This window comes from Melopsittacus undulatus, chromosome 15, assembly GCF_012275295.1.
Source record: "Melopsittacus undulatus isolate bMelUnd1 chromosome 15, bMelUnd1.mat.Z, whole genome shotgun sequence".
In the NCBI taxonomy this organism is placed as follows: Eukaryota; Metazoa; Chordata; class Aves; order Psittaciformes; family Psittaculidae; genus Melopsittacus; species Melopsittacus undulatus.
Window position 1 is genome coordinate 4,293,219 of NC_047541.1, and position 20,729 is coordinate 4,313,947.

Consider the following 20,729-nt stretch of genomic DNA (forward strand, 5'->3'; position numbering starts at 1 on the left):
TGGTTTACATTGGTGTTTAAAGAAACACTAATGTTTCGGAGCATAAAAAAGTTGGGGTAGGACATGAGCAGTTCCCTAGTGCATGGAAACCAGGGAGAGCTGCTGCCATGGAGCCTTTGGAGGCAAGGTGCTTTCACTTGTTGTAGAGTTTATGTACCTGTTTCAGCCCAGGCGAGTGCTGGATGAGCCCTCTCCAGTGTTAGTGACTTGGATTTAGGGCTTATAGAAACACACTGTTAATTCTGTGGTTTAGATGTGCGTGAGAACTAGACTGTGCAGGACTCATGCAGTGCAGCTCCCTCCAGATTAAATCCATGGGAGGAGACCTGGGACAGTGTTGTTTTAAAGGAGGTGCATGGCCCCGGGGGATATGAACCTGTGGACCCTATTTGGGGCATTTTAGCCACACAGGAGAGCACTTTTGGGGTCTGTCAGGGGCTTGTGGGCAGGTAATGGTTTTACATCCCATCCCCCCCGGTTTCTGCATGTTTGGGAGCATCCCATGAGCATCCAGCACTCTGGAGTCCATAAAGAATCCAAACCCAGAGGCTTTGATGTGGTGGTGGAGCTGCAGCCGTCAGCTGAAGGCCCTGGGACTGACCCAGCTCAGGCTGTCACTTGAGGAAGGTGCTGCCACTGATCGCATCCCACTCGGCAATGGGAGTGTTTCCATCTCCAGCCCTCAGCTCCTTCCCCACTGCAGTGTGATCTTGCAGCAGCCCCAGAGTCCGTGTCCTCCCAGACACATCTCTATAGGTGCCGTATGGATGTTGGCTCTCACCAGTGCAGGGCTCCCCAAATCCCATTAACTTGGGAACTGGGGTGATAATGGAAACAGTCCCTCTGCACCCAGGGGCTGTGTGGGCATGCAGCTGTATGGCTGTATGCAGTGATAGCTGCAGCAGAGCCGTGCTCTAGTGTGTTTCCACGAGAGGCAGTTAGATGGTTTTCCATGTGGATGGATTCCAGCAGGCAAGGCTTGCAGAATAACTGCTGCCAAGCTGTGCTGAAGGCACACATGGGGCAGGGGTGCCCAATCCCACTGATACACCAAACCATGCCTGGTTTTAGAGCTCGTTCCGTGCTTCTCCTCCCTGTGGGAATGGGCAGGCAGGTTTGCTAGAACCTTTAGCACAATTGGCAACCTTCTTTTGGTTTTATTTTATGGAGGAAGATTTTATGCAGGATGATCTCTGCTTAGCATCATCCCATGCGTGGTGAAAGGCCAGGGCCTTAATGCCCCTGGTTCTGCTGTTTCAGTCTCCGAGACTCCTAGGGTTTGCATTATGAGCAAGGAAGAAGTTCCCTGTCCTAGGTGCAGGGACCGGGATGCTTTGAACGTAGGGAAGGGATAACAACTGCTCCTAGTACAAGTGCTCCACAGCAAAGCAAATGCTGAGGTTTCTTAACTTTGGGGAAGTTGTATGGAATATAAGAAAGGGGCAGCATATAATTAAAGTTCAGATGTCTTAATTAGGGAATCTGAGAGAGCTTGCTTGGAGATAAAAGAGTAGCAGATGCGTTAGTGATGAAAAGTTGACGTGCTATAGAGGAGACGTAAAATCAAAAGCCCATGAAATGTTTCATGCTCTATTATTGGCGAATGAATTCATAGTTCAAAGTCTCCCCAACTGCTTAACACATTCAGTTTGATCACCTGGGCATCAATACGTATTATTCACTGACATCTTCTCATATGCCTGCTCCTGCCCAGTACTCATGAGGAGGATGTGCCCCTGTACGGAACGCGAGCACAGTGAGGAGCGGCACTGTTGGAGCCTCTGCAGCCCAGGCATGTCTGGGACATGGTGGTTGTTCACAAGTGGAACAGTCCTTGTAGCCGTGTTCCTCCGTAACAATGCCCCAGTAGCCAAACCCTTCAGCTGCAGCAAACATTGGCTCTTTGGAATGAAAAGATCTCGGTGAATTTCCTCATTGGTTGGTACTTAGGAAGGACGTTCTCATTCCTGTGTATCTGTGACTACCACTGAAGTAGTTTTTAGCATCCTGCTGACGTGCATTCCTGCAAGAGGGATGTCAGTGGCCCTGGGAGGGAAGGGAGATGTTCTCATGGGCTGTTAACATTAAGCCTTCAGGCACAGCGGCTCCCCTCACACAAACCTGCCTGGGTTTTCAGGGGTATACGTAGAAACCCAACCAAGCCCCCCTGTGTCTCTGCGTGTACCTGTGAACTGTTCTTTGTGTTGTGGAAAGCGTGCAGTTTATTTTCCTTATGCCTCTCCCATCCCATTTCTGTCTCTCTCTCATTGACTAATTTATGCTGGGCTTTATTTGTTGTTTTACTTTGGTTTTTTATTGCTGTGGAAGGCAAGAGGGGGAGGGTTTCTGGGACCACGCTTTCCAGCTCAGCACACCCTTGTGCTGTGGTGCTGCTCGCGGCCGTGCCCTGCTGTGGGCTCTGGCCCCTGGCTCTTGGAGAAGGAAAGCAGGAAAGGTCCCCAAAGCCGCGCCGCTTCTTTGCGTCCTTGGTTGTCTGTGCTCCCTATTGACCACTGTTGTGTTCTGCTTGGGTTTTCTTAATTTGCTTTTTTATTATTATTTTTCCTTTTTATATTTTATCCAGATCCCCCCACAACTATCCCTCCTCCCACAACAACCACCACCACTACCACCACCATCCCTACCACCATCACAGGTACGGTACCTTCATAACCATTGGAAATGTCCTGAATGTTTATTGTCTTTTGTGTATATAAACCGAGCATGAAGCCTGGGGAAAAACAACAAACAGGTCACTTGCACTTTACCTTTTTCTCTGCAAACACCCCCCCAAGCCCTGGTCGGGCAGTTGGATGGTCCCTGCTGCAGGGGTTGTGACAGGCAGGGGTTGCTGTGGCAGGACAAGCTGTTCATGCGGTTACTGGTGGCTGGTGCTGGGTGCTTTCAGGTGAAGGATGCAGACAGCCGTAGAGCTCAGTTAATCCAGGCTGTTGTTTCTGCCTCATCCCCATCGCTGTCAGTTTCTGAGCAGTTCATACTTGGAAGCAGAAAGTTGGGTCTTGAGTAATGTAATTCGCCTGGTGTGACTCTGGATGTTATCATGTCTCAGTGTTCACTCTGTCTCTGTAATAAGGCCTCTGCCTTGCTCTCCCAGAAAAGGGAATTCTACCAGTCAGTTTAGATCCAGTCATAGGACCCTTTTTGAGGAGCTGGCTTTTAGTGGGTTTTTCCCTGTCTCATGAGACAGGAGGAACAAACCCAGCCAGCCCATCATGAGGCACCTTGTGCTGTTACCTGCATCCATCACCCTTCCCCACTAGACCTGACCCTCCCCTCATGCCGAAGGCCTTTCCAAGTTCTTTGTAATCATTTGCATTGCCATTTCCCCAATCTTTTCTATGTCAGCTGCTGCTTTTGCTTTTGCTTGCTTTTCGTTTTGTTTGTCCTTTGGGGTTTTTGAGGTAGGGGTGGCAAACCCAAGGTGAGCATGGAGTGTTGAGTAGCTAATGGCATAATGTTTATCGCTGCTGTAAAGCATCCCCTGTGTAAATGCCTTCACCTTTTATTTGCTCTTCTGCCGTTGCTCAGCTGACCTGACTGTCCTGCTCGGGGTGTGTGGCTTCTCTCCCTGAGGTTTTGGCACCCAAGTCAGACCCGGCTGGCATGGACGAGCAATTGAAGCCTTCCTCCCAGTGTGCCTTACTGTGCGCCATGGGCCACCTGCCATCGCGCTCTCTGGACCTGGCCCTTCTCTGTCTTCCTCCTTCCAGGTGGTTATGGATAAACCCGGACTCCAGGCACCCGGGTCTGGCTGCTTGAGATGCTCCACTGTGAATGTGCTCCCGTTTTGCCATTCGGTCGCCTTGTTTTGGTTCTGTTTTTACTTTAACTTAACCAGCTTTCATTTCAGAGTAGTGTCAAGCTTGATGAAAGTCCCTGCTTACCGAGAAGCCTGGTCCCTGGGGCTGGGTGTCATGGACATGTATACTGTTCTCTTCTGCTTTATGGTGATTTGTTAATGCTTTCAGTGAATTTCGGAAGGCTGAAAGGACGAATTGGTGCTTCATCGACTCCGTCAAGTCCATGTGGGTGCCAGCAAATGCGTGCCCCTTCCCTGGGAGCTGGATTGTTATCAGCCTGTCACTTTAGGGATGATGGTCTTCAAAGGGAGGGAGGACCTTTGGCAGGATATTATCCCAGCTGTTTTTCCTTGGTAGCTTTCCATCGGAGCAAACTGCAACCCTCAGGATCAGCATGGCCCTTTGTGAGGGTGCTGCTCTATGGGGAGGCACCCAAAGATGCATTGACCAGAAACTCTTTATTTCCTGTGCCAGCAGAAGTGTGGGCTACTCTTTCATGAGCATGGCAGAAGTGCCTTGAGCTCAGGAGTGTGTGGCTGCCCCATTTTCTGTCCTTTGTTTGCCATGGTGGAGGATCTAAAACTCAAAGCTTGCTGTTGGCAAAACCCGGCTGGGTCTCCATCGTCTCCTTAATTCATTTTGTTATTGGCTCTGAGCTGCTGAAGAGGCTGGGAAAGTAATGAAAATGTTATATTGTTCACTGATTCCAGCAGTTACTGCTCACGGGGTGTAGGAAGAAGATTGGTTAATGCCGATAAGAGTGATTTTTATATTCCTCCCTGACACGGAGCTGGCGCTGAGTCTTCTTGATGTGTGTCTTCACATCTTCTGCCCACCACTTCGGTGTGCTTTGCCCACAAAAGGCAGCTGAGGCTTTGCTGGGACGTGCCTGGGTATGTTTTCCAGCAGCCAGGCAGTGTGAGGCTGCGGCAACTTCTGCTCTTCAATAGTTAAGAGACTTTGTCACTGGGAAGAATTAGGTCAAATTAACATAATCTCTAGAATTACGTAGCATAGCAGTGTTGAAACCCTTTTTAAAGCCTTGAGAGACAAATGATACCTTAATTCCCATCCTCACCAAAGCACTGAGATACTACTGTGGCGTGACAGAAGTGCTTAGGAGGCAGACAGGGTGTTCTTGCCTCTGCTGGCAGGTTGGCTGCAGCTTGGAATCGGTTTTAGTTCGCCCTTTCCCTCCTGCTGCTTGTATAACCCCAGCCTAGTTCGCATCCCCTGGAACCAGAGTGTCCTGGAAAACAATAGTCTTGCTTTAACGTAAAGTATTGTTAAGACAGGGTTAGGGAGAGCCCTGCACTGAGCTGTTTCCGTGTCCCACGCTCAGGCTGTGGGTGTGCTGTCAGCTCCTGCAGCTGCCCCTAGGAATTCTTGGAACTGCTCCTTCTGAGATACTGGAGATAACTTGTCCTGAATTCACTTTCCTCTGTTGAAACTCTCCTGTGGAACAATCTCAAAGGGCTGCATTTGCTCCTCTGCGTTCATGGTGAGTTAGCTGCTGTCAGGTTCCCGTGACAGACATCTTTCTTTTCTTGCCTATGTGCGTTGTTTCTACTCCAGATGTGTTTGGACATGAAATGGAAAAGCAGCCCTGTCCTGTTATCCCTGCGCAGGGATAGATGCTGCTCAGCCAACATGAGCTGGAGCAGTGGGTGCAAGTGGGGGAGGACAGGTAGTGTGATGTGCAGGAATGAGATGGAGCACGGGTGTTATCCCTGTGCTTGTGGGATGCACTGTGCTTCCTGGGTGCTCTGAGATCCCCCCCAGACCCAGCCAGGTCCATGCCTAGAGCCATGCATCAGCCCCAATTGCTTGGCACATCCAAGTCGTGTTCTGTTTCTGCAGGCTCCGTGCAGGGAGGTGGGGAAGGTGCCTGTGAGTTAACCTGCTGCTTCCTTCCAGGAGAGGGGAAAGCCGAGCAGCGGTCAAGGTTCCGCACAGCACGACCTTTAAAGCTTTGCCTCTGTCCCTGTTGCTTTGCTTCACTGTAGGTGCTTGAAAAGATTTCCTGTGTGACAGCGTGATCTTTTCCATATATCCTCCAACTGCATTGATATTCCAGCCATCCTTCAGTGCTTCAGCTGTTATCGCTGGCAAGCCCTTTCTGATCGGTTCAAATTGTCCTTGTGGCTTTGTTCATTAAGATGTACAATACGATACAGCAGAGCAAACTGCATAATTTGAATTACCCCTGGAGTTGTCCCCTGAAATGCTGGCTTTGGGCAGCTCTTGTTTCCTGGGAGATAAAGGTTCTTAATAACAGCTTGGCCCTCATCCGTGGTTATGGCGCAGAGCAGGGCTTTCTGCTTCCCCTCCTGGGCATCCTTTACTCTTCCGGGATCCACGGGGTTACTTGTCCATGCATGGTTGCCTTTATCACACTCTCTTTGCAGATGGGTCATGCAGGTACCTTGGCAACGGCTTTGGTGGAGGCCTGGGGGTGACATACACGCACTGAGCTTTGCAATGGGTGCTACTGATGCTGCAGAGCTGCTGTCGGTCTTACAACTGCCAGCAGCTTCCACTGTGGCCTCTCTTCAAGGGCCTTTTAGACTGTGCTTTAACCTCCTGTGTCTCGGATATACCATAGCAGGGTTGGTATGCATGGAGGGGCTGACACACTGCAGGCAGCAAGTTTAGCTTGAGAATTCCCAGGGATGCTCAGGCCCCACGATGAGCTTCTCTGGGCAGCACCAAGCCCGTGCTGTGGAAACACTGTGCTCCTCGAGGCTGGGGATCTTTACAAGCAGGAGCAAGCAAGCTCTGTTTAACCAGAGGGGTTGCTGTTAGATGAGGAAACTGGTGATGTCCTCAGCAGAAGCTGGTTCTTTCCTGGTGGCAGCGGCACAGGGTTCATTCCCACAGTAATCCAAAGTGGGGGTGGCTGGGAAGGGTGCAGCGAGAGGTGCTGGGTGCTGACATTCCCTTGCGGTAGGTCTGTGGGAGGTGCGGAGGAAGTGTGGGAATCACTGGTCCACATGGATTGCAGGCCCTGCATCCCTTTGGGTTCGGCTGCTCATGCCAGTGGCTGCATGTGATGGTGCTCAGCCCATCCAGGGGCTCAATGGCACCACGCAGGGCTCAGCCCACCGCCTTGTGCCCCCGCATTATTTAGTACCATCTGGCTTTGGCTTTTCAGCAGGTCCCCGGTAAAATGTCAAGTTAATTTAAAGATGATGCTGCTCTCTCCTGACATTTTCATCCAGGATGTGACCGCATTAAAGGGAATAAAGGAAGAGAGAGTAGCTGACAGGCCCGTTACAGGGAAATAAAATGAGATAAAATTCAGTCTTTTAGTGCTCTGTCCAGTCAGCAGCAGGTTGTACCTGTCACACCTGGTTGTACCGGTGGTAGCAGCACAGAAACTGCCCTGCTGGGCAGATATGTGTGTGTTTAGGAGAGCATCTATTAGGCATATTTCTGTGCTTGTCACACGCAACCCCCATGCAGATTGTGATTGGTTTTGTGAAACATCTGGTCCACAAATCAAGGCATCTCGGGGGTGCACTGTGACATGCTGGTACCCAGAAGCTTTCAGCACAAGATGGAGATGCTTTACAGAGGCTCATTGTTGAGGATCGTAACTCAGGGTGCGTGTCCATCCATCCTCCAAGGGGCAGCTCCTCTGCCCCTGGGACAGCACTGTGATGCTGTTACTGAAACAGAGCATCTCTGCTGATGTCCAACACCAGCAGGTGCTTGTCCAGTGGGAATGGCAGGGAATTTTGTAGGGCTTTCTCCAAGCCTTGAGGACCTGGGGTGAAGCAGATACCACTTGTAACTGTGCTGGTCCCCAGGGCTGCTGTGAGAACAGCCACGTGAAGGAATTCAGGCTTTCCATGGGCACTCCAGGCAAAGTAGTCTGGAAAATGGGGAAGAATCAGAGTTCCACAAGTCAGTGATCAGATCAGCTCTTGTTTTCAGTTCAGAAAGCAATTGAGAAAGTAATATATCAAATAGATATATACACTGACTAATACCTCCTTAAGTCTGAAAAGTATGTTTTACCATTATACTGGTGATGAGGGGCTGTAATTGTCTTTACAATAGCTGTGTGGTTTTCAGCCCCATCGTATCGTGTGCTTCTCTGAGGCTGCAGCTCAGACATTCAAGTTGGTGAATGGAAGTTCGCTGCTGGGGTTTTAATATTCCTCCCTCATGCTCATTCTGTTTGAGGCCGTGGACTCCTTATGGACAGGTTTAAAGGGCCTGGTCTGTGACACTGCACAAACAGTTTGAAGTTGGAGAGAATCCATTTGAGGAAATGCGGGGGCCCAGTGATGGAGCTCGGAACTCACCCAAGTGCTGCCCAGATGCCTTCATGTAAATATGTGTGAATATATGTGTGTGTGTGCACGCTTGTGTAGCTGCCTAATGAAGTGGTGAGTGCCAAAACCTTGGGTGTCATTCAAGTTTTCTTAGCTGCAGATAGCACCATGTGTATCACAAGATGATGCGTGATGGTGTCTTTGTCGCAGAGCTAGCAGCGTTAAACTCAGTTCCTAGAGCAATGCTAAAAGACATCATGATTATGGAGCTTTATAGAGGCCAGTGGCTCCTTTCTGGGCACCTCCTTTAATTATAAACCAGTGCTCTGGTGAGTTTCTGTACACGTAGCTATCAAAGGTCTATTGCATTGTTTTCCTTCTCCTCAGACAGCACGCTTCGTTGCCTTACCGATTAGAATTGGGAAGAGAAGCCTTACTCTTAAGAGGGAAAGTACCACGCTGAGGCTTTTTGTGTGCTTTCCATGTCCTCTCTGCTTTGCACATCCTGTGAATGAGCCTGTTTTCAGCACCAACTTGCCATTTTAAATGATAAACATCAGCTCTGTGTGATGGTGTGACTGCTTTTCACACCTGGGGCTCAGGACCAGAACAGTGCTTTTTGGTGCTTCCTTCAACCTTAGCTAAGTCAGGAGTGTATCTAGGACTCTCTTATCGGTCTATATTTGAGGAGGCGAGATGATTTTTATTCTAGGATTATACAGCATACGTATGCCTGGTCTAACATATGAAGGTGGCTCTCAGAAGTGAATGGCACGTACCCAGAATTCAGGGGAGCACAGTTAAAGTGAGCCAGTCCCTCTCAAAAGGGTGGACGGTTGTAGCAGCAGTGTTGCAGGGCTGGGGTGTTCCTTCCCATGCTGGGCAGAGCAGTGGGGGAGTTGGCTACACGCAGTTTGATTCACTTCATACCAAAGCAATGGTGATGATTCTTCTCTCCTTTGCCATGTAACCACTGTGTTGTGTGCTGCTGTTGGGGGACATTCTTTGCTTTGCTTTAACACGGGATTATTCCTCTCGGAGCATGGTGTGTGTAGAACCTTCTTCTCAAAGAAGACTCTGGGCTGGAAAAGGACTGCCGGAAAACTCATGCTAAACTTTAACTGGTCTGTGTTTCCTCTTGCTACCATCCAACCCATTTGCTAATCATAACTTTGTCATTCCAGCTGCAGCCAACATGTTGTTTGACTTGGATATTTGTTCGCACTTACAACCGCTTGAGAACTTTGTGTTCTGTAACCTGTCGGTCTCTGTCCCCAGCCGGGGAAGCGAGATGCACTGTCCATTTGCACTGTTTCCTCACCGCTATCTCTTCCAGCACGTGAATACAAGTTTGCTTTCAGCAGATTCTCTGTTGAGCGTAAAAGCTGACATAACTTCTTTTGTTTCAGGAAGACAGTAAATTGAGACTATTTATAGATGGCAAGAGGCTATCTCAGGAATTAATGCTCAGGTTTACAGCCCTTTCTAAATGACAGCTTCCCCCCCCCTCCCTTCACCACCATTTTCCCCTCCACCATGTGCTTGGTTAAACCAAAGCCTCGCTTGGGGACGGCTGCCCGACAGCAAAGCAGAGCCTGGCTTTTGCTCTCCCTTGGCTTTGGGAAGCTCCCTTCCCGCGGGAGCGCGGGCTGGCGCCTCTAAGCGTGCGTTAGGCTGGGTTGCCAAGACGAGAACAGTGTGCACTGGCAGCGCAAGCAGGCTAATGACAGCTTGATAATCTGTTATGCAAATCTTGGTGCAGTTTGTTAAATTGTGCAGGGTTTATTTGTTTTGCTTTCATAATTAAAGCATGTAGACCTTGTATCTGTAAGTATTGTGTATTCCTTGTATGATTCTTGTCTCCACTGGTGCTTCACAAATCCAGACCTGGGCTGTCCTCAGCTAAATTGCAAAGGAGCAGGGGGTCCTTTTCCCATTGCTGCCTTGGAACGTGCAGGGGGATGCCCCGTGTGGGGTGCTCCCGACAGCATGTGAGCGAGGGGAAGCACCTATGTGACTGTTGGTTGTTGTGTCTCAAGACTCAAGCTCCAGGCTGCTTTGCAGGAGCAGGCAGGAGAGTTCGTCTCTATGCTTATGGGGGTTTATGCATTTAAACATTGCCTGCATCAGTCGAGCTGTGCAAACCCTGGGCTTTGCTGTGGGCTCCAGGGATATGTGGGGTTACAGTAACATTGGGAGGAGCGAGCCCCACTAATGCAAGGAGCCAGCATCACAGGATGTGTAGAACCAGACACAAAGCAGATGAGTCTCAGTAGCTAAATAAGCCAGTAATTTGGATAATGCAAGTAAATATGATTTAGAGCTGGTGGTGTAGGGCAATAGCATAGGAGGCTGTCAGTAAAAGCCTTCAGATTTGGTCAGTCTTTAAAATAGCCTGTTGCAAACATCCATGAGGAGATGAAGCATCTCTCCCTTGGCAAGGCAGCAGATCCCAAGACATTTCTGATGGTGGGTAATAGGTGTGGGGTGAAATCAGCTTCAGATTCCCAACCAGAAAAGGTCAGTTTGTTGTAATTAGCCATAGCTGTTAACCAGGTGGCTGTTGCAGTAGAGGGCTTGGTAATGTCCCTCTGCATTTGCCAGTTGTAGAACATTTCTACACCTAAAAGTATCTGGCAGGTGTGAGGCTTGGTGTGGCCAAGGCAGAGTCACTGCTCACACCTTCAGTACCAGACATGAGGTTTCCAGCAGCCCCTTTGGCTCTAGCCCTGGCTTGCCACCTCGGCAGGGCTCCAGGTTAGGAGGCTGGGCCATGTGCAAACATGCCTGGAGGTTCCCTGCGTTGGGTGAAGGAGGAGGAGAGGTGGGAGTGGATGAAGGCAATGTTTGAATGCATAAAAGCCCCGTGCCAAGCGTGGGCTCTTTGTCCTGGTCCTGAGCTTCTGCTTTGGTCCTTACCAACTGCAGCGCTGGTGTGGGTGTTCTCCCCCGCCTCCTGCTCCCCCGACTTTGCAACCACCAGTAATCATTGTGGCAAGGTCCTGGAAAAAGAGGCAAATTTACTGTTTTCCTCAGGCTCATAGCTTTTGAACTGGAGGCATGTCTTCTAAACAGTGCAACTCACTTCAAATGCTTTTTGCCTTTCATTTGATTATTGCTTGTCACGCAATGTTCTTTGAAAGCTTGCTCATATATTATCTGTTCCATTTTTTCCATTTTCCCTTTTTTTGCATGCTGTTCCTCCTGTTTCTTCCCTTCCTCCAATCCTCTGTTCCCGTGTGTAGACACAACGGCGACGACAGAACCGGCAGTTCACGGTTGGTATCACATTCCTGTTTCTCTTATTTCTCAGCGCTGCTGAGTGGCAAGACAAGCCTGGGAAGGGGAAGCAAAAAGGGAACTGCGGTCTTCAAGGGAAAACCAGGCTTCAGGTGGACTCACCTCATACATATAACATGGGTTTTAAGGCTGGAAAGTCTGTCTGGTTTTGTCATTCCTGTTGTGAGCTTTGCAGCTGTTCCAGTGCCAGGCAGGTCCCAATCCCCCAAACCCCATGGAAATGGTGCATGTCTGTGAGCAGTGCTGAGGCAGTGAGCGGTTCTCTGCTCATCTTGCTTACTGGGGCTGTTGCTTCATGCATGGAGAAGAAATCTGTTGTCTTTTGGAAACAGGAGCTCAGATTTAATTCTTTAAGTCCAGTGGCAAGGGCAGCGTTTGGCATCCTGGGGATGCTCCACAGAGGGGCCAAGGACAGAAGCACAGTTCCCATCATTGCAGTGCAGAAGGGGGCTTGGAAAACAAGTCGCAGCACTTCCCTATCGGCATAGCAGTCTAGCAAAGTAACCCTGCTCATCTGCTGGAGGCAGCCGAGCCAACAGCTTGACAGCTTCCTTCGCTTCCGAAGCGAGCCGCAGTACTCACGTCAGGCTGGAAGCTGAGCATGCTGCTTTTGGCACGAGCTCACTTTTCAGCTAAAGAACCCAAATCCCTGACAACTTTAATGAAGGCTAACCCATATCTGGGTTTGCTATTTTAGTTGGTTTCAGCTGATAAATCAGCCCTTTCTTTTATCAATAGAAGTCTGTGACACAGAGCCACTTCTCCTTGGTGTATCTGGGGCAGTGACAGAGGTAGGACTGAGTGAAGTGACAGTTGAGTAGTGAGGCCCCTTATCGAGTGGAGGGACATGCAGTTCTTGTCCTGGATAACTTACCTGCTCCATGCCTTTTCCCCCTTGCCATGAGAGCTGGCAGCCTGCAGGTGTAACTTGTGTTCTCTGTACATTGCCTGTCTCCCTCTTCATGTTTGACATCAGATGAAGGCAAAATGTTGGTCACCCAGTGGCTGGGCCACAGGGAAAGCCTTGAAGAGCTGCCTCTGAGGGTGCTGGCACCATTTCATTGCCTGCAGGTCTGCTCAGCTGTGTTTGCTCTGGTGCTGAGGATCTGGCTGTGCCATAAGCACCAGCCTGGCACTTTGCTTCCCTGGAAGGGTCTGAGAGCAGTCAGGAGAGACCCAGGCTTGGTCTGGAAGGAAGCCAGGCTCCATCCACCGCTTACTGTCATGGTGAGTGCTGTGTACCGTGGGGTGCAGCAGGAAGGTGTCCTGCTTCAGCAGCACCTTGATGCAGAGTGCAGGGAGCACAGTTGGTACAGAGCCTTCAGCATGGCTCTAGGGACTCAGTGCAATCCCATTCCAGTGACCTGCCACAGACTTTCCTGCCATAGATCCCAGCCGGGCGGCACCAAGCCCCCTGCGCTTGCCCATGGGGCTGCTTTTCCCATGAAGACTTGGGGGGTTCTTTCCAAGCTTGTGTTGCTGGAGTGTGTATGGAGTATACCAGGTGTTTCTGTATGTTGGCCATTTGTTCTTACCGATGTCCAATGGGAGTGAGCATGTCTGTGAATGACTAGAAATGCATGGGCATGAACTACAGCCAAATGGATTTTCTCCAAAAACGAATCCAAATGAATTGGGGGAATTAAAACTAAAACCAAAAGAAAAAGAAAGACACAAAAAAATTGGTAGCAAAGAAAACAAAACGTAAGGCTAGTGGGAACCAGCACAATACTTCAATTGGGGAAAGGATTTTTGAGTCATGTAGTGTTTTGGAGTGTATCCTAGAGGACTGGGGGGAAGGAGTCCTGTATATGTGTGCATGTAAAGGCGGTAGCAAAGCCCCTGCCATTCCCCTCTGGAATGGAGCTGACGGCAGCGCTGCATGAGTGACCTAAAGCACGAACATTGTTAACTCTTTCTGTTGAAACCTGAGAGCTGAACTGTGAGTTTTCTGATGCACTTTCTCCTTTCTCTGCACTGTTCATTGCCAGAACTCCAATAACAGCATGGTCATGGCCGGCAGGAAGGCTTGTGCTTCTGCTGCAGCGCACTCAGCCGGGTTTACCGAGCTGAAGCCCTCCTTCCCTCCCTCCCGTGGTGCCCCGTCAGGGTCCCTGGTCCCTGCTGATGTGCAGCTGGAGCCTCCCACCACCGTGCATGGAGAGCAGGCGCTTTCCCTTCCATGTCCCTGCTTTCCATCTCTCCTGCCCCTCTCCCCCTCAAAGCCCACAGGCCAGGTTTGATCCCTTGGCCGCTGTCACCACTCACAGGCTGGGATCTCCTCCCTGCAAGGATCCCATCGGACGAGATGTCCGGCTCACGCTTTGCCCCCTGCACAAGCAGGACATGTATAAGCAGCCATGACCTTATACATGACCAGCGAGAGCAATGACTTAATTCCTCCACTTTTTCCCAAATTCTGACCCTGCCCTGTCAAAAGCCAAGAGCTGAAGGAGCTCCTGAAGGATCTTCCAGGCCTCGGGCATCACCCGTTGCAGGGGGTTACGCTGCGGTGTAGCTGTGGTGGGGCAGCCCCACGTGCACGTACGTGTGCTTGGCTCAGAGCTGCCTTCGGCTCCACACTGGGGCAGAGACAAGGTGCTGCTGCCTCAGCACAGGCAGGATCTCTGCTTGTCCCCATGGAAAGGTAGGGCGAGAAAAATCTCTTCTGAAGCTGGCAAAGCAGGAACCCGGAGTGGAGGTTAAAATAACGAAAGCATCCCAGGCGTGAACGAAGAGGGACGAAAGTGCCTTGCCCATAATCTAGCAGGTAAATGATTTTCTAAGCTGGAAATTCTTCCCCAAAGGCCCATATGAGTTTTTAATTAGGGCCTTAGCAGGGTTTTGGGTGAGAACATTTAACACTGCTGTGTTAAGCTCTTGTTGCCTTTGCTGATAGCGCTCGGTCTCTGAAATGAGTTTTACTCGTGTGAAGCCTGAAGCTGAGCCAGAAGCTGCTGGGCTCTCGTGGGTCTCACCATAGGCAGCAGCATACAGGGAGAAAGCCTCAGTGCCTTCTGCAGTGTTGTTGGCACGCAGCCCTGCTTGTCCAGCTGCCTTGTTCCCCTTTGAAGGTGCAACTGAGAGTAAATACATTCCTCAATGTACTTCACAGCTCCAGCCCTCGGGAGATGGAGTAAAACATCACAAAGCTCCTGGCACATGTTGAGGTTCCTGAACAATGCCATGGAACTGGCAGCATGAAATATATCCCCTAATTGATATTTACAGCTTGGTACAAAGAGGAATTGTCTTTTCCTTACACCTGGAGGCAGCTCAGGCAGCATTGTGCAGCTCTGGGGCTAGAGATGTGCATCTGACCAGTGTGTTGGGTCTGAGTAGCAAGTCAGCTTCCATTCCTTCTGCAGGAGGTGCAGATTTGGAGTTCTTCCTGGCGAGGGGTGAAAAGGAGGAGCTTTCATAGCTCAGGTCAAGGTTTAACAGGAGAAACCAAGCAGTAATTTACTGTGTTTAAAGTGCCTCGCAGCAGGCTTTAATACAGGTTGGTGGCATTTTGAAGTGTAGCAGACACAGGGAGAACCTGGATCACTGAAATGTTACATTTTCGCTTCTAAAAAAAGGTGTTTTGGCTGCATGGAAAATGCAGCTCTGCCCTTCCTTGTTATTGAGAACCTGTAGAGAAAGGGAAGGCTGTACAGAAGGAAGTCTGGAGAGAGAAAAGTCAACCGGCTCTTCTTTGAGCCCAGGTTGGCATGCCCAGTGCTTCTGGAGTCACCTGTAATGGTATTTATGTATTGTATTCCAGTAAAAGAGAGGCTCCCTGAAGCCAAGAGCAGCACACAGACAAAAATCCAGCCATTAATCTAAACACTTCCCACTTCAGAAGGTAAATCCCATCCCAGCTTCCAGGTGACTTGATGTGTTTCACCAGCAGTCACTAAGAGCCAAGTTTACCTTTAATGTGTTCCCTCCATGCGAGGATTGCTGCTTCCCCTGGGCACAGGCTGCACACACCAGCATCGCAGTGACCTCCTGGCTGTTTAAAGGCAGGTTGGTGTTCCTGGGGTCTCCCAGCTCACGATGCCACTTCCCAAATGCATGCCCAGTGATGCCAGTGTTTCTCCATGGGGAACACTTCTGTTTTCTCCTATAACACCTGTGCTTTAGCAGCCAGAGGAAGCTACCGCAGGTCCTGCTGCATTGATCCTGCTTTAAAGGGATCTCTGTGGCCTTCAGGCACGGGTTTGCCCTATAACCTGTGCAGAGGAGGGCATTGGAGATACTCTGCCCTCCCGAGCAGCTCCCAACATCAGACTCCTCAAGAGAGTAGGAAAGAAGAGTGTCTCACCTAACTGCTTTATCAGCTTTGAGGAGAGAGACTTCTCCCATGAATGCATCAGATTTGGGAAAAGGGAAAAAGGAGCCTGTGTGCGATGCGTTAGCGGAAGCCCCAGCCTGCAGCCTGCACATACAGGTGCCTGGCAGCTCTGAAATGCGACCCACAATATTCCCGGATCAGTAAACTGCCAGGCTTGTCAGCATTCCCAAACCAAGACTGAATTGTGTGGCAAATTGGAAGGGCTTTTTCCAGTGCTGTCTGTGCACAGAGCCCAAATTGGCCTGGCCTCAATTGGAAATTGCTCCCCATGGGGGCTAAAAGGCAGAGTCTGGGGGTCGCTGCATGCTGTTATGAGTGAGTGGTTTTGATGCCATGTTTGGTGTGCCAGTAGTGTAGACTGAGGAATGTTTCTGTCTGTTACAAAGGGAATGATTGCAGTTCTGCCCTGCGGGTTACTCTGCCCTATCTGGCAGATGGTGGCGAGTGATTGACGCATTATTTCTGTCCCCCTCAAGAAATCCATCCTCAGTTCTCAAGTGTGTTGTTTTTTGTCACTCGAGGAACGCAGAGAAAAATGAGTTTGTTTTTACTTGTAAGGCTTTACTCACTTGCCCAATTCGGCAGAGGAGCTGGACTATGGGGATCTCTCAGGTAAGGGCTAGTACGTAGGTAAATGCTGCTCTTCTACCCTAGATACTGGTTCCACTCTGATTTCTGCACCCTGGCCACGTTGCGTTGTCCCCTTGCTGTGGCACAGCCATCCCCCCACTCATGGTCTCATTGCTTGGTGTTCTGTGTGCCCACGTCTCCTGACATGGGGTGAAAAGGGGGCGATTGCCTGAAACTCTTTATCCATGCTGGGCTGAAAGCTGCATAAACCCATCCTCAGAGTCAGTCCTTGCAACTTAGCACTGGCCCAGATGGAGAAGTGAAAGCATCTTCTGTGGATGCAGTTGGTATATTTGAAACAGGGCTGCAGATAGAGCCTGGAGCCCTGATCTCTGTTTCACCTGTCTTCCCAAGTGTCTTTAGGAATGCCCTGATTTTCCAGTGCATATGGAGAGGAAGCCCAGAGTGGGCAGTGCAGCACAGGGCAGCCCCACAGCTGCTTCCAGCCAGGAAGAGCCCGGCCAAGGGCCAGGATTCACCCCATTCTCTTGGTACCTGAACCCAGTGCAGAAACACTGGCAAAAAAACCCAAACCCCTAAATCCTCATCCTGTTCTATAAAACGCTCACCCTTTATCTGATCCAAGCAGCAGCATCCACTGTGAGCCACTAAGGGCATGCTTTGGCCAAGAGGTCAGAAATGACTGCTGAATTCAGTGTGTGTTCTAACACGTGAGCAGTACTAATGGTTGTTATTGCAGGCCTGGCAAGGTAAGCAGCGCTGTGTGTGCAGTAGCTCTCTGTGGATGGGCAGGGATGGTTCTGCTCAGAGATGTTTGGTTACTTCTTAAACTTGGGGGGGGGTTTATTGAAGAAAAAGGCACCATTTGGTGGTTGAGGGGAGGAACAGGAAACAATTCCACAAAGGAATTCCTCAAAGTGGGAGTCTGCTGGCAGCCCTGCTTTCCCCCGTGCAGGCTCCTGCCTGTTCCGGAGTATCGGGTGCATGATCCAGCTTTCTGGATCTTGAATGCAAGGCAAGATTTCCCCACCGCACACCCATTTTGGAGCATCCCTTTGGGCTCCTGTTTTTCTTTCCCCTAGGAATTTCCCATTTTACTTGTTGCTTTCTGGGTTGCTGACTCCCCCCCAGGGGTAATGGTATCGAGTCAAAGAGAGAAGGAGCCCCAGGCCATTCCCTGCCTCGAACACAGCTGTCCTCTGCCCCATAGCTCATGCCCAACTCTGGGAAGCTGCAATAGATCCATTTGGCCACCGGGGTCGGCACATTTGGGCTGTCGGGCGGTGGTCCAGGTGAGTGCCAGAGCCGAGCTCTCCATGGAGAGCACTGGGAGCCAGTGGGACCAGCCCAGGGGTATGTGGGAATGCCGGGGTGCGTGCTCATGGCTCGTGGAACGTGTGGCTGCTGCTGTGGGTTTGCTCAGTGTGCTGTTCCTTCCAGGTACTCCTGTCCTGCTAAATGCTTCAACGGAGGCTCTGCCAACTGTGCAATTAAGTAATGCATCCCTTGCCTTCCGTCCAGGTAGCTAGTTTGCAGAGCTGTCTTCGCTTCTCCTGGTCCAGCTGTGTGTGTGTCCGTGCCACTCGCAATGCTCCTCCCATTCCTACCGTGTAGAAACTGCAAACTATGGCAAGGAACAGGGTCTCTTCCTCACAAACCAGTGTCCTGCAGTAGTCGGGATGGCTGGGGCACACGGCTGTATGTCCGGTTGTGCATACAGGCGTATGGCTGTGTGTGTGCATCACCGCACTGCTGCCTGCTCCAGTTGTGAGCACCGGACTAGGCGGATGCAGCACGTCTGGACCCCTGCCCAGTCAGGGAGGGCCAGTGTAGCTCCACTGATCAGCACCTGGTTCAGGGGGATGCTGATGAATCGGCTGCTATTGATTGTGAGTGGGCTCTGTTCCCTAGCAGAGAGGAGGCTCAAGAAGCCACCAGAGAACATTGAGCGCCTGTCATAGGGATTAAATTGATTGAAGCAAAGCGCAGTATTTCTTACGAAGCGATCTTGAAATGGGTCGCTGAAGGGGCACTTATTGATTGACGAAGGGTGAACTCCTCAAATCTCTCTGGCTTAAATGAGACCAAATGCAATTATAATACAACAAACAGGTTAATGCTACTCTTTAACAGCCCATCAATAAATTAGAGTAGGGGCAGAGCGCTTAATGCCGCTCCGTAGTAATGAATAATGGTATTGCTCATCCTGTCATACACAGGCAAGGATTTCTGTCCTCCCACATCATGGTGGGGTGGTTTATAGTGTTTCTAATGCAGTGACAGCCTGTTCCTCCCCCAGCCCCAACCTCTAGTGCTGCTCTAGCATTTGGAAACCACAAATTCAGTGGGGAAGTGTTAGTGTGAGCTGTAGGTGCCCTACCTTGTAGTGAGGAGGAATAGCTGGCTGGCCAGTTGTTCAAAGCACAGCAGGGACTTAAGGCCATTCGCACACACACCGTGACCTGGGGAAGCCTGAGTCACATCAGTGCCTTCCTTATTTAGTGAACTAAACTTTCAGTTTAGAGGGAAACAAAATAGCCAAGTTAGGAATTCTTCACAGAAATGAATAGGTTTTCTGTTCCCCACCCTGCTGCAGATGTTCTGTTAGCATCTGGGCAGCATGGAGCTGTCAGTGGAGTTAGTGTGTGTATAAGCTTAGATATGCACACACAAATATAGCCCGTGTTGTCCTACCTCAAGGGCTTCACGTTAATTCTCACCCAGAAATAGAAATGTTCGCAGGAGTGCAGCAGTAACTCATTAAACCAGAACTGAGAGGAACCTTTTTACTGGGAAGTTAGGAGGAGAGCAGTCTTCCCTCCGCTACAGCTTGCTGTGAGGGCTGACCCACATTGTTAGGATCCTGCTAACCAAATCTGCACGCTTTTGAGAGTTGATTTAAGCAATTACGGCTGTAGAAGTGTTAGAAAAGTGGAGATTGTTAATACCTTTATTTTTAAAAGGCCTCTCCCCCTGCAAATAAAGCCCATAGGTAAGAACCTGCAGGCTTCCAGCGCAGGTGTGGGTTGGCAGTGCTCATGTGGAAGATAAACCCCCCGCTGTGTATTGCTCCTCACTCAGTACATCCCGCTGGTACGGTGAGGAGCAGGGATGGGTTGGAAGTGCCTCTTCTCTGCCTGTATAGTGTTCTATGAGCTGCACTGTTGGGTTAAAGGAAAACTTCAGTGGCATCATCTCACTTCTGTTAATGACATGAGCAGTTGGCTAAAATACTGAGTGCAACCGAACTGAAAGCTACCAAAGCCTCGTGTTGTCCACCAACAGCAGTGCTCTCTGCTGATGTGTGTAGGTCTGCGTCTCACACAGACCAGTTCAGTGCTATACCAGGGAAAACTGTGGGATCCCTCTATCACGGGGCAGTGCTGCAGTTTGTCTGCATCTGTTCAGTTATTGCAGGTGGATTGTGCCATTGGTGCTGTAGTTTTCCTTTAAGGTGCTTTGGCACCAAGCAAAGCACCAGCCCACAGCAGTAGGTGCAGCAAGGTGTGGAGTAGCTGCAGAGTAGCCACACTGCGGTGCATGTTCATCACAACATGCAGCTGTGGCAGCCCCTTCCCTGCTCTTCCTTCCCTCCTCCCGCTCCCACCAAAAATCCCCCAGCAAAGCCAGAACCAGACCGTGGCAGGGAGATTCCTGAGTGCTCCATGCAAAGGCCAGCACACTCCTTAACATCTTAATGGAAAGCTCTGCATGTATACATTTAGTGCGCTCCGACAAGAGGGAATTAAATGTCAGAAGGATTTGTAGCATCTATAATTGAATTGGTGCTGAGAAAAGCAAATCTTCAGGAAGAATAACATATTAGGATTAGCAAATAACGTGGCATTTTGTCAGTTCCTGCCATCTCGTCTGCTCCCTCTTCAGTAATAAAGTTGTGATCTCTTTTTTAATCATAGATCTGAAGCGGGAATAGCTTTTGTGAATCAGAGGCAGCATTTCAAAGCAGATCCCAAGGTTTAAGGTCAGGTCTCTCATTCTCAATACAAATTGGGGGAATTACTCCTTGCCCCATAGACTCGAAACTTTTAGATTACCATAGAAATGCCAAGTGGCAGCAAACTTCTGTGCTGGAAGGCAGAACGGGGTTGATGTTCGGTCACCGCATTGGAGCACATGGAGCGTGGTGAGGTGTTGAAGATGAGGCAGAGAGGAGATGTTGAAGGAGGAGTATCCAGCAAAGGGATCAACCGGAGCAGCTTGTGTAGGGAAGTTATATATTGGGGTGAGAAAGCAGCATTGTCCTGCACGCGGTGCTCCTGGGGCATCAGCATCCTGCATGTTGGCAGGAGAGCCATCCACTGGCTTATCCAATGGAAATACACATACATCACTCACTAAGAGCCCGCTGCCACCTCCCCACAGGCCTGGCACTGG

At 50.1% G+C, this 20,729-nt stretch overlaps 1 protein-coding gene across 3 annotated transcripts in view; it reads left to right on the forward strand.

Annotated features, from left to right (window-relative positions):
* CADM1 (cell adhesion molecule 1) overlaps positions 1–20,729 on the forward strand; it is a 121,910-nt gene that overhangs the window by 96,524 nt on the left and 4,657 nt on the right. Inside the window, exons 8-10 of one of the 3 annotated variants that reach the window (XM_034069516.1) lie at positions 2,585–2,656; positions 11,350–11,382; positions 16,302–16,355. In XM_034069516.1, coding sequence (XP_033925407.1) covers positions 2,585–2,656; positions 11,350–11,382; positions 16,302–16,355 — 159 coding nt within the window. The remainder of the gene's footprint in view (positions 1–2,584; positions 2,657–11,349; positions 11,383–16,301; positions 16,356–20,729) is intronic. The other 2 variants (XM_034069517.1, XM_034069518.1) reach the window with 2 other exon arrangements.